We start from the raw sequence: 12,297 nt of genomic DNA, 5'->3' as shown, positions 1-12,297 counted from the left end.
TTTTGGATTTTATACGTCATATCTAATTTTTCTTCCCTTTACCTTTACTGATAGTCTTCATTTCTACACTCCTCTCCACACCTCTCTCTCCTGTCTTTTCCCATCTGTCTCTAGTGTTTGTTTTAGTATTTCTTGCAGAGCCAGTCTCTTCGTCACAAATTCTCTCAGTGATTTTTTGTCTGAAAATGTTTTAATTTTCCCCTCATTTTTGAAGGACTATTTTGCTGGATATAGAATTCTTGGTTGGCATTGTTTCCTTTTAGTATCTTAAATATATCATCCCAATGTCTTCTTGCCTCCATAGTTTCTTCTGAGAAACTACACATTGTCTTATTGGGTTTCCCTTGCATGTGATGGATTGCTTTTCTCTTGATGCTTTCAAAATTCTTTCTCTTTGACATCTGACATTCTGAATTGTAGGTGTCTTGGAGTACGTCTATTTGGATCTATTCTTTTTGGGTTATGCTGCACTTCTTGGATCTGTAATTTTAAGTCTTTCATAAGAGTTGGCAAATTTTCAGTGATAATTTCCTCCATTAATTTTTCTCCTCTTTTTCCCTTCTCTTCTCCTTCTGGGATACCCAGAACACATATATTCATGTGCTTCATGTTGTCATTCAATTCCCTGAGTCCCTGCTCATATTTTCCCATTCTTTTCCCTAAATTTTCTTTCACTTGTTGGATTTCAGATGTCCCATCCTTCAGTTCATTAATCCTGTCCTCTGCCTCTTGAAATCCAACATTGTAGATTTCGATTATTTTTTTTTTCATCTCTTTGACTGTGCCTTTCATTCTCATAAGTTCCATGGTTTGTTTTTTCAGACTTTGTTTCTTCATTTTGTTCATCTTTTGCCTTCTTTATATCCTCCCTCAATTCATTGACTTGATTTTTGATGAGGTTTTCCATGTCTGTTCGAACATTCTGAATTAATTGTTTCAACTCCTGTATCTCATTTGAATCGTTGGTTTTTTCCTTTGACTGGGTCATATGTTCAATTTTCCTAGTATGATTCATTACTTTTTGCTGGCGTCTAGGCATTTAATTTCCTTAATTAGCTTATTCTGGGGATTGTTTTCACTTTTTTTACCTAGGATTTTCTTGCTGGATGATGTCTTTGCCTATCTGTTCTTTGGCATTCAGTTCAGCTTATTCTGGACCTCCAGCTTAGGTTTTGTTTAACAGATCAGAATTTTTCAGTTCTTGTTTCTTGCCCTGCCTGTATGGTGCCTTTTTCCCCCCTTAGGAGGGTCTACTTAGGTATTATAGACCCCAATCAGATTTTCCCGGACCAAATTGGCCTCCCCTCAGGAGGAAAGAGTCACCTGTGTCAGATTTCCCTGAGGGTGGGACCCAGCAGGTTGAAACGCTTTCCTATGAAGCCTCTGGACTCTGCTTTTTTTCCTATCCTGCCCAGTATGTGGTGCTTGTCAGCCTGTGGGTTCCACCAGCATAAGGTGATGTGGTACCTTTATCTTCAGCAGACTCTCTCTGCTAGGGATGTGGTTAAGACAGAGGAGAGACTGTAGGCTAGGGATGTGGTTGAGACAGAGGAGAGGTTGTAATTGCTTCAGTTTTCCAGACCTCAGGGTCTGAATTCCTTGAGGGAGGGATTCCACCTGAGCTGGGCCCAACCCCTCTCCTGAGGAAGGTATAGGCTCCAGACAAACTCTCACACAAGCTTAATTCTGCCTTGTGTGGGGCAGTTGGAGCCCGAGAAGCCTTGCAGTTGTATCCAAAGAGCAGTCAAGCTGTAGATACACAGGCACAAAAAAGAACAGGAAAAAAAACCCTTTTCAGAGCAGGACCCCCATTCCTCAGGTTTGCCAATGAAGAGCTTAAGTTAGTACGTTGCTCTGTGTATCTCCAGGTCCTATGTGCCCCCTCCTTTCCTTCAGGGCTCAGACCCTTTCAAGTATTTTGGGCTGTCTGATCTAAAAAAACCTATGCTTTTTTTTTTCTTTTTTCTTTTTCCATCAGCCCTGTCCCCTCTGCACCAGAGCAAAAACCAGCAACCTCAGCTTTTACTCAAGGTTCTACTGAGCTGGGGCCCTATTTTTAGTAGTCAGAATTTGTTAATTAATTCCATAATTAGGGTTTGGTTGAGCTAAGCCCCTTGCTGTTAGTAAGTCTCTTTCCTTTCCCCTCTGAGAAGCAGCCTGTGGGGGAGGGGCGCTGGCTCCGCAGCTTGGGGAGCTCACGGTTCTGGGTGGGATTGCATTCCGTCCAGCTTGTCCAGAGTGGGGTACACTGTGTGTCCGGTCACTGATGTGGCCCCAGCAGTTGTTCTGTACTGTTGCTGGCTACTTTCTAGTTGCTCTGGAGGATGAACTAAATCCCATACTCCACTAAGCCACCATCTTGGACCCACATTTCCATGGTTTTGTTCACACACTCTTGTATTCTGGATAAATGGCTCCTTCAGCCAATGATCCAAATTTTATCCTTTTTCAAGGTCTGATTCAAATACCACTTACTTTATGAAGTGCCTCTAATTTTTGGAGTTGGAATTATTTCCCTCTTCTGTATATCCACCTCATAACATTTTTTGAACATTAGATTCAAAATTGAGGTTTTATTTATATGCTGTTAAATTTACCCTTTTCAGGTGTACGATTCTGTTGAGTCATATACAGTTGAGTAACTAACCATTGCTGTAATCAAGATATACAATATTTCCATAAACCAGAAAGTTCCCTTTGTCCCTTTCTAGACAATTCTGTCCTCCCATTCCTAGTTTTTGGCAATTACTGAACTGATTTTTTCCTTATTCACTTCAGATCATTTTAATCTATTTTTGCATTTTCCCCTCTAGGCCTTGTCTGGCTTGTGTACTTATCTCTCTACCACTAGATTGTAAACTCCTTGAAGACAGAGAACCGTAAATCATTCATTTTTGTGTTCCTCAACATTCTAAGTACAAGTTTCAAACCATTTATTGCATCCAGGAAATAAATATTTGAGGAAAAGAAGAAAGAAAGAGGGAAGAAAAGGAAGGAAGAAAGGAAGAAAAAAATGAAGGAAAGAGACAGAAAAGAAGAAAGGAAAAAAAAAAAGGGAGAAAGAGAGGGCAAACAGCTCTAGAAGAGTTTCCATTCCGCAACAGAGCAGCCAGCCCACAGGGCTCATGCTAGTTTAATGAATTATTTTGAGTTATTAAAGTGAATGATAAAGGAAGCTGCTCCTAAATACATAAGCATGAAATATATTAACAGTAAAGCTTTTAAACACAAGAGCTTAGACATTTTAAGTTTGGGAAAGAAATAATGTAAAATGACAGGCAATTTGCAGTGGGAGATAGGAAACACCCATCTGCCATTCCCACTCTGCCTCTGCTCTTGCGCATTAGATCATCACAACAAAGGCAAGAAGCCTTTGTCCTTGGTATACAGCAGGCACACCTAAAACTTTCAGGGAAGTTAAGGGATGGAGAAAAGTAACATTCACTGAAAGCTCCCAAAGTCGTTGAGCTATATGCTTTATATTGTTTTATTTATCCTTTCACTTGGGTGAAAAGTTATTAGGAGGCAATTCTTTGTTGGAAAAGACAATAAGCAATTAAAGGAAGTTCACCGGTTAAACCTCCAAGGGAGACACAAATTAGGAATTGTATTTTTGTCTCAGGCTGTAGCCTTGAGTGCTTTTCTGATTTTTTATTATTATTATTCTACGAAATCTCTGTAAGCAGGAAGAATCGAGGGCTGTTAAAACTCCAGATTAGTAATAGTTTGGTAGCTATCATTGACCCTTTCTTTTCCTGGGGTGGTGGCTATGTTTATTTCAGAAATCAACATTATGCGAAGGAATTCTTGTGTACTGGTTGATGAGGTTGCCAACTAAGACACATGGTGGAATTCACCTTCTTTCCACATTTTGGTGTCACGGGAATTTGAAGTGATTTTGCAATCAGCCTCGAGAGATAATTTTCTCCATCCTTAGACCTAGGTGGAAGATAAACTTTGGACAATGTATTATACTATGCCCTTTGTAATTCAAGAACCCAAGATAATTTGTTAAAGTTTAGTGGAGATTTAAATTCCTGAGCTGATTAAAGAAAGCTGACCATAAAAATTTTAAAAACGTGTTAATATTACTCACGGAGTTCTCAAGCATTTTATAGTGATGGATTGCATGTTTCTAACACACTCCTTTCAAGCCTTGCAGAATGGCTCAGTTTTAAGTATCGACTAAAATTAACAATGGGGCCAGAACAGGAGGATCTCGAATTTTAGACTAAGGATTCCGGGCAGAGTGCCGTCCAAGCAATGCGGAGCCATCGACGTTGTGGGATCTCGAAGTGCTGTTTCGGGGATATAAATATGGCTGTGTGCGCAAGATAGACTGGAGATTGGAGGAGTTAGAGGTAAACAGTGCATCCGGAGGCTAGCGCTCCAGGCTGAGGTGGTAAGAGCTGGAATAGGAATGGAAAGAAGTAGAGAAGAAAAATGTAACGCACGCGGCCAACACTGGACGAGGACCGGACCCAGATGGGGTTGGGTGAGTGAGTAAGAGAACTGAAAAAACAGCCTCGTGTTTTCCAGACACTAGGTCTTTTGCAGAGGCCCCTTTATTTCCCTTCTGACTTCACAGGGGACGTCCTTGGACCAGCCGAGAAGTCAAGCCTCAAGCTGGTCAGGCCAGCAAAAGCCGGACGGAAAGGGGGACCCACCGGTCGCTGTCTCCAGCCACGCTTCCCTCCCCGCCTCCGCAAACAGGCGGTGTCCTCCACCTCTTCTGACCCCGCCTTCTCTCTGCCCCATTCTCCACACTGTTCCTCCCCTCCCTCTCGCCCCTCCTCGTCCCGGTCTCCCCCCGCCCCCTTCCTCCGCCGCCGGTCCGCACCGCCCTCTGCCCCTCTACTCCCCCTCCCCGTGGGGCGCTGACTCTCCCTGCTGCCACGTCTCCCTGATGACATCACCAGGACCGCTCCTCTTTAGCCAATCCGCTAGGGGGAGTCCGAGCGAAGTCCTAGTCAGCGAGTCAGCGTACAGCGGGACAAGGAGGGGCGAGAGGGAGGGGAGGGAGAGCGTGGGGAATGGGGCAGACGACAACCCTTTAAGTACGCATGCACCAGAGTCGCACGGCTTGGTGGGAAACGGAGTCCTGGCGGCCGCGCTGCACGGTCGGCCCTCAGCGTTCACAGTCGCGGCTCGCGACTCTGTTTCCCGGCATGCCAGGCGGTGCGGCCGCCCTCTGAGCTGTATAAAGGCTCCTCGGTGGAAGGCTTCCCTATTTCCTGGTTCGCCGGCGGCCATTTTGGGTGGAAGCGATTGCTGAGTGGCGGCGTCTGCTGATTGTGTTCTAAGGGGACGGAGTGGGGGAAGACGTTTGCTCTCCCGGAACAGCCTATCTCAGTCCTTCCCTTAGATTACCCGTGGCGCGGAGAGTCAGGGCGGCGGCTGCGGCAGCAAGGGCGGCGGTGGCGGCGGCAGCTGCAGTGACATGTCCAGCATGAATCCCGAATAGTGAGTGCAGGAGAGCACTGGTCGGCTGGGTTGGTGGGCCAGGTTGGGGAAGCTCAGAGGCGGCCAAGAGGGCTAGAAAGAGTGTGGAGACATATGCCAGGGCGAAGGGAGGGCGATGGAACGAGAGAGGTCGGCGGCCGGGAGTCCCAGCCCCATTGTTTGACGGCTGAGGGGCGGCGGGGAAGGGGGTGGGGAGGGCGGGCCGGGGGGCTGAGGGTCCGGGGCGAGCCACCGGGGCCTGGGTAGGCTCAGGGTGGAGAACGGGAGTGCGGGGCCGGGGTAGAGGAAGGAAACCCGAGAGAGTTGAGGGGGGTGGGGCGTTTGAGAGTCGGGTGGTAGGGCAGTGTGAAGGAGTAGCTTTCCTTGAAGCGGTGACTGCTTAAGGAGGACTTGTTTTTGAGGGGAGAGGTTAGGATGGGAGAGCTCTTTCATTAGCGGACCCTGTCAGACCCAGCGTCCGCACTCTGCGGAGCTGTCAGGATCGCCAGGGTGGAAACCAGCTTTACTTGTAAATCCTGGGCTTGTTGGCTGTCCTTCCACCCTCCCCGCCAGGTTGCAGGTAATATGGACGTTTCTCAGGACTGCGTGGGATTGAGGAGAATGAGTAGATGGGAAGAAGTGGTTTAAAATTTGAATTCTGTTTCCTGGAAGAATTCAAGAACTCGCGGGGTCCATCGGCTTCCTGGGAAACCTGATCATTTGGGAGATGATTTTTAGAGACACAAGTCATTTTGTCTTCTATAGGTAAAATACACACACACACGAATAAATAAAAAATGAAACCAAGGTATATTTTCCGGAAATTGCCAATTTAAAGGAAGCTTTGCTGTCAAGTTGAAAGAGAACGAATGGCACCTATGATAGATCTGTAGGTTTTGGATTACCTGCTTGAATGCTTGCAGGTAGGGAATGAGGTTCCGTGACGTGTCATGAAAAGTTAATGGATTTCTTTTTCTTGCTTACGCAAAAAGTCACCACAGCAGATGTTAACACACCTGACACTTTTCCTGAGAACTAGTGTTCACTTTTCTTGGGAAGACTTTGTTGAGCTTCCTCACTGACCCTTAAAAGAAAATTCTCATGTCTGTGTGTGTGTGTAAACAAATAATTGGAGGGGATTTAGTTGGTATTCCTCTTCGGTATCAGAAGTTTTTAGGGAGAAGAGCAATTTTTCCTAAAACTTGAGTCTTTGTGCTACTTTAGTCAATTCCTGCTAAACATTTCCACCTAAACACTTCTGCCCATGAGTTTAGCGGTCGTGTGTGTCACATGGCTCTTGCAAAATGCATTCTGACTTCAGGTTTTGTAATACTGTGGTTTGTTGCTGAAACGTCCACTTTTGTGCTAGACAGAAAACGTAGTATTTTATGTAAGGATTTGAGGATACTGTTCTTAGAACAACATATTTGCTAAGTTGACAGCTTTTTAATTATCAAGGGCTCCAAGGACAAAGTCAGTTTTGCATTAAGTTGGACAAAGGTGTTTTTGCCTGGTCAGACATTTGAATTTGAAGTCTCTAATCCTGGCTACAATAGAGAACATGGATTTGCCACTTTATTGAGGTTTTTAAACCTATGCTGTTCAGGGAGTTTCCTATCTGCTACATACATTTTACATGTATTTAGTGCTGTGGACAGATATTGTTGAACATTGGTTGAACAGAAACTTGACAAACTGTGTAACCTCTGAATCAGTTTCTTCTTTTATTAAAATGGAATAATAGGAATCATTCTTATTTGGATAGTGGTGAGATTCAAATGTTTGTAAAAGAATTTGAAAAACTATAAGAACACTCTTTTTATCATTATCATATATCATTTAGGAATATAGTCCTTACCATCAAGTTGCTTAAAATGGAATACGGAAAACAGATTGTATATATGCTAAATACTAGTAAATACTGCAAATTACAGATGTGTGACATGGACTAGTAGATACTGCAAGTTACAGATGTGTGACACGGATTGGGCTAAAAAGATTTTCAGAGGAGGGTAGCTGGTTGGCTGGTTTGGTGAAGGAAAACTTAGAAAAGGACCTGTAAGGAAATTAGAAGTGATTAGATTTGGTGAATCAGAAGTGAGTATGGAGAATTTTTCAAGGGGAAAAAGGAACAATGGCTAATAAACGACAAGGAAAATACTTCTGAAGTATCATATTATCCTTTGTTTTGAGGACTCTAGATTAATGAACTTAACAGAATCAGACCCAGAAATAAATCATTTTTCTGACTTCTCTGGCGTGGTTTGTTGCCATTGTAAAAGTGATTAGAGAAAACTTGGAAAATGAAAAAGAGAAGGGAAGAAATGAAGAGTTTTATCAACCAGATATAAATCCATTTTTTCAAATTTTAGACTTTCTTTTAAATTAAAACTTTTAGTGAGTGTATGTCCTTCCTGATTCCAGAATGTGGTCTTAATGGCTACCATTTATAGCCACTTTATGCCAGGTTCTGCTAATGTGAAAGAACAGTGTGTTAGCTAATGTTTAGAAGTGCATCCCAAATGTTCTTTAACCTGTTCTGGTTTATTGTCTAATAATTTATCTTACTCCTTTTAGAATTTTTAAAAATCTGCTTTATGGGTGCTGCTGAATTTGCTAAAGAAGATGGGTTCTTGGCAAAAGAAAAGATTTGGCTTCCTCAGAAAAAAGAGGATTTTAGATTTTTATTGGTTGACATGAAATTACCTGTTGGTAGCTTTTTTTTTATTTTATGATCTTTGAATTGTAAGCTCCTGGTTTGGGGGGTGAGGAGAATAAGAAATATATCAATGATTAATTTTTAAGTTTTACCCTTGCTTTACATATTATTTGGTGATTTGGGAAAGATGACAACCCAGGGTTATCTTTATGGTTGAAAAAAGGGTATTGATTAACTTCTTTGAAGTTCAACTACAAATAAAGACAAGAAGCAGTGGAAAGTGTAATTTGAATGGTAGAAAAATCGAAGGTAAGGGTTAGAGTTTTATTTTTTTCTGGAAATCTGAAGAAGGATTTCGATTTTCTGAGGGAGGTGGTGAAGCAGGCACTGGTTAAGAAATACTTAACATTATTCTCATACCAGAAACGTTTTTCGTAATCCACTAGCTTCTCAGCCCATCATAGTATTTTTTTAGGGGGGGTGGGGTGCGGGGGAAGGTGCATGGTCCGGGAATTGAACCCGGGTCTACTGCATGGTATAATATTTTTTTAGTGTCAAGAAAATCCTTGTGGCTGCTTCATCTTTGAGGTATGTGTTAAGAATAAAGCATGTACCTATCATGAATGTACCAATTAACTATAGTAGGAAGAACGACTTGAATGTCATAATGCAGACAGATTTTAAAGTAATTGCCTTGTTTTTAGCTTTTTTTTCTTTAAAAGTACCATGACTCCAGAGTCTCAAGATTTAATCATCTTTCAAACTGCTCTCCTCTCATTCTAGATTCAATCCATCTTTTAACTTAAGCATTTGTAAATAAAACTGGGTTAATCAAGTGTGTTAACTGATAATATGATTTCATTAATAAGTACAGTGTATCACCTGACTTTCGTATAATTTATATTAGAAAAGATGCAGAAACCAACTGAAAGTTAAGTTGCCTTTTGATGATTGCCTTGATGACTTGTGGTTATGGTGGTAATAAAAAAAATTTCAGAAAAGTCCAAAAAAGAAAAATAGCTAGTATTCTCGCTATCTAGAAATTGACTTTCAATGTCCCTAAAGAATCAGCATCTGTAATTCTTTGGATAATTTATTTTTCTAGTAGTTGTGTAGAATCACCATAAAAAGTTATCTTAAAGAGTGTTGTGTGAATGGGGTGATTTAGAGATAAGAACTGATTTTGCATTTTAAAATTTCACTTTTTCATCAAGTTAGAATGAGGGATATTGACAATTTTTTAACTGTTGCAGTAAATTTTAAAATTTTTTATTTAGTATAAAATCTTAAGGATTAAAGGGCTTCAAAATCAAATGTTCTCTTGCCAGCTTTGTAGTTGGCTTTTAAAGAGAATTTTGCTGAGTAATTTTATTTCTTGGATAATACGGTCTTTTTATTCTGGAAACAATTTTTGTAGTTTACTTTGTTGCTAACATATTATTATCTTTACATCCTATTAGCAGTATTTGTGTGTGTTTCTCCTTAGTAGTTTTTGTCTGTACATTTATGATGGTTCTACTTTTAGTAAAGGGTAGCTTCCTTGCACAGTGTTATCTACTCTTCTTGTCTCTAACATAATAGTGATGTTTAGGGTTAAATGAAATACTTTTTAAGGTTTTGGGATTTTTAAAGATTTGCTAAATAACTGACTTTGAGTGTTTTAATATGAAAAACTGAAAGTAGGTGTAGGGTGCCAGTGCATGAGATATTTTAAATGTGTGGCTTAAATAAACTTTTTACCAATTCTTTGTCTAAACTACACTTTGGAATTTTAGAAAGAAATTTAGGCAAAATGCCCAGATACTTTTTTCTTCCAAGGAGAGGGGAGCGGTCAGGTTATTCCACCGTTTCCTGTAGAAGGTGGGGCTGTGATTACTGCTTTGATGTTTGGAATAGAACCTAGGAAATAAAAACTAGAACTTGGTGTTTCTTTGGAACCACCCTATGTTTCAATTTATAAAAGGATAATGGTGGGATGGTATTTGGGGGGGAAAAAATTCTGAGGAATCTGAGAAAACTTTTTTGGATTGACTTAATAAACGTGAAGAAATAGGTAAGAGGGGTAAAGTAGGGAATGAAGTTTTCTTTGGTACTGTTGTAACTAGTTGGCTCAATTGGCCAGAACACCCTACCTAAGCATGTTGTGGTTAGGTTCTGTAGAGTACCAGTTAAGTGAGTGCTCTATTTCATGTTGTAGAACCCTAATTTTAACAAGTAGTGTTGCTGTGCATCTTTTTTTCACAAATAAATTCACACTTAAATAGTTAGGTGGGACTTATAAAAATATTTAAATAACTGAATCTATAAAAAGAACACTTAAACAATGTTATGAAATTTATAGGGTAGATAGTTATGTGATACTTTATCTGCAGACTGGTGGCTAGTGCCTGTCCTCATGAAAAGCGGTTGGGTTCATCACTTTCTAAGGCTAATGGTGTCTGAACTCCAAAATAGGATTTCTCATCTTAATTCTTTTGAGCTAATATTCTCTACTAACACAAGTGTTCTAAATTAACTTAAGTAGTGACTCACACTTTGCTTTATTCTTGTTCAGATCCTATGTGCTAGTTTGTAAATGGTTTGATTCATTCTGATAGGTTTTATATATAGCACTTAAACATTTACTGACATTTTAATTTATCTGGGTATATAAAATACAGCATTAAGGGAATGCGGTATGATGAAAAAAAGAATGTAGCATTCAGAGTCAGAAACCCTAGGTTCAAGTTCAGACTGCCACTACTTTGTTCAAGTTATTTATTCCTTTGAGCCTGTTTTTAAAATCGGTGAAATGTGATTAATACCACCTAACTTCTGGGTCTGGAGATTAAACTGTACAGTGCTAAGCAGATGTTATTTGACCTGAGTATTTATTGTAAGGGATATTAGAATATGTGTAAGTGGCAGGTGGTTTCAATTTTAGAGTTTTCCTCACACATTTAATCATCACATATTTATCTCTTTTCTTCTTTCTCTAGCGTAAAGGTTTTTTCAGTACAGATTTTTTTTTTTTTAAATACTCCAATGGTTGTTGGTTGTGGTACTGTTGTAAACCAGGCAACTTTTCTTGGGACAAGGTTATAAAATATATACACATGTGCATTTATAATACATAAATGTTTTAAAGTACCCTGCTTCCAGGGGCGTACCAATTAGTTGAGAAGATGACTCGTGTTCAAACAAATATAATCAAAATAACAGCATTAGTGTGATATGCTAAAATGTTAAATCTTGTGATACCTTTAAAGAACAGGAAGATGGCATAAACAGTGCAGAAGATTTGGAGAAGGAGCCTGTGGTTTCCATTATTAACAGAAAGCTTGGTTGTATTTAAATTAGCTGGAGAGGAACAGAGTACTCTCCAGAACTCTTGGTACTGGTCTTATGATGGGGCCAACAATTTATAAATTGAATCTCTTACCACCAGCCAGGAATTTTATGTATGTACATTATCTCCCTTAATCCTTAGAGTAATTCTGTGAGGAAATAGTGTCCTCATTTTACAGACGAAACAGAGGTTTAGAAGAGTTAAATATGGCTCACCTAAAGACAGAGTTAAGTAGCAGAACTGGACTTTTAACCTAAAAGGTCAGTGATTTCACAGACTAATCATGCTGTTCCTACTTTACTATGTATGGCAAACTTCTAGGAGTATAATATTTAAGATACTTAAGTAGTCACTAACATTTTTGTGTTCTGTTTCTTTAAAAGTTCATGGTTGGAAAGTTGTTTTTTTTTAATGTTGAGAACAGTTTGCAAGGTGCATATTATATTTGGGCCTTTGACTTTTTCCTTTACATTTCGTTTGGGGATACTGTTTAAAGGTTTTTGAGGGTTGGAGTTAACTGTACCCATTCTTAGTTTTTCTGCTTGACTGTTCTGGTCTTAGAAGTCACAGCTTTCTATGAATAAAGCAAGAAAAGCGGAGAACTACCTTTCTCTTACTGTAGAGGGCACACTTGTTGCATTGTTAACTATTTTATATTTTGCTAGGCTTTGGGAATGATGACAGGTACAGTTATAGGAGTTATAACTATTAGCTCGTAATTTTAAACTTTCACGTTAGGGTATACTGGTACACTCCTGTGGTCCCCTGTCATCCATCATCTGAACAAAAGTTTTGGATACATAGCTTCAGTTTTTGACTTGCTCTTGAATTTTTGTCTTTAAACCACCTCATTTGGAGGGAAGAGGGG

General features: G+C 40.2%; 1 protein-coding gene across 1 annotated transcript in view; it reads left to right on the top strand.

The window, feature by feature from the left end:
• The first annotated feature begins 5,147 nt into the window (after nt 1-5,147).
• The window catches only part of RAB1A (RAB1A, member RAS oncogene family), a 34,336-nt gene continuing 27,186 nt past the window's right edge, over nt 5,148-12,297 (top strand). The window contains exon 1 of the mRNA XM_077134403.1: nt 5,148-5,463. Coding sequence (XP_076990518.1) covers nt 5,441-5,463 — 23 coding nt within the window. The 5' untranslated portion in view covers nt 5,148-5,440. The remainder of the gene's footprint in view (nt 5,464-12,297) is intronic.

The sequence above is a fragment of the Tamandua tetradactyla genome, chromosome 17, assembly GCF_023851605.1.
Source record: "Tamandua tetradactyla isolate mTamTet1 chromosome 17, mTamTet1.pri, whole genome shotgun sequence".
In the NCBI taxonomy this organism is placed as follows: domain Eukaryota; kingdom Metazoa; phylum Chordata; class Mammalia; order Pilosa; family Myrmecophagidae; genus Tamandua; species Tamandua tetradactyla.
This window is presented reverse-complemented; position numbering and strand designations above follow the sequence as displayed.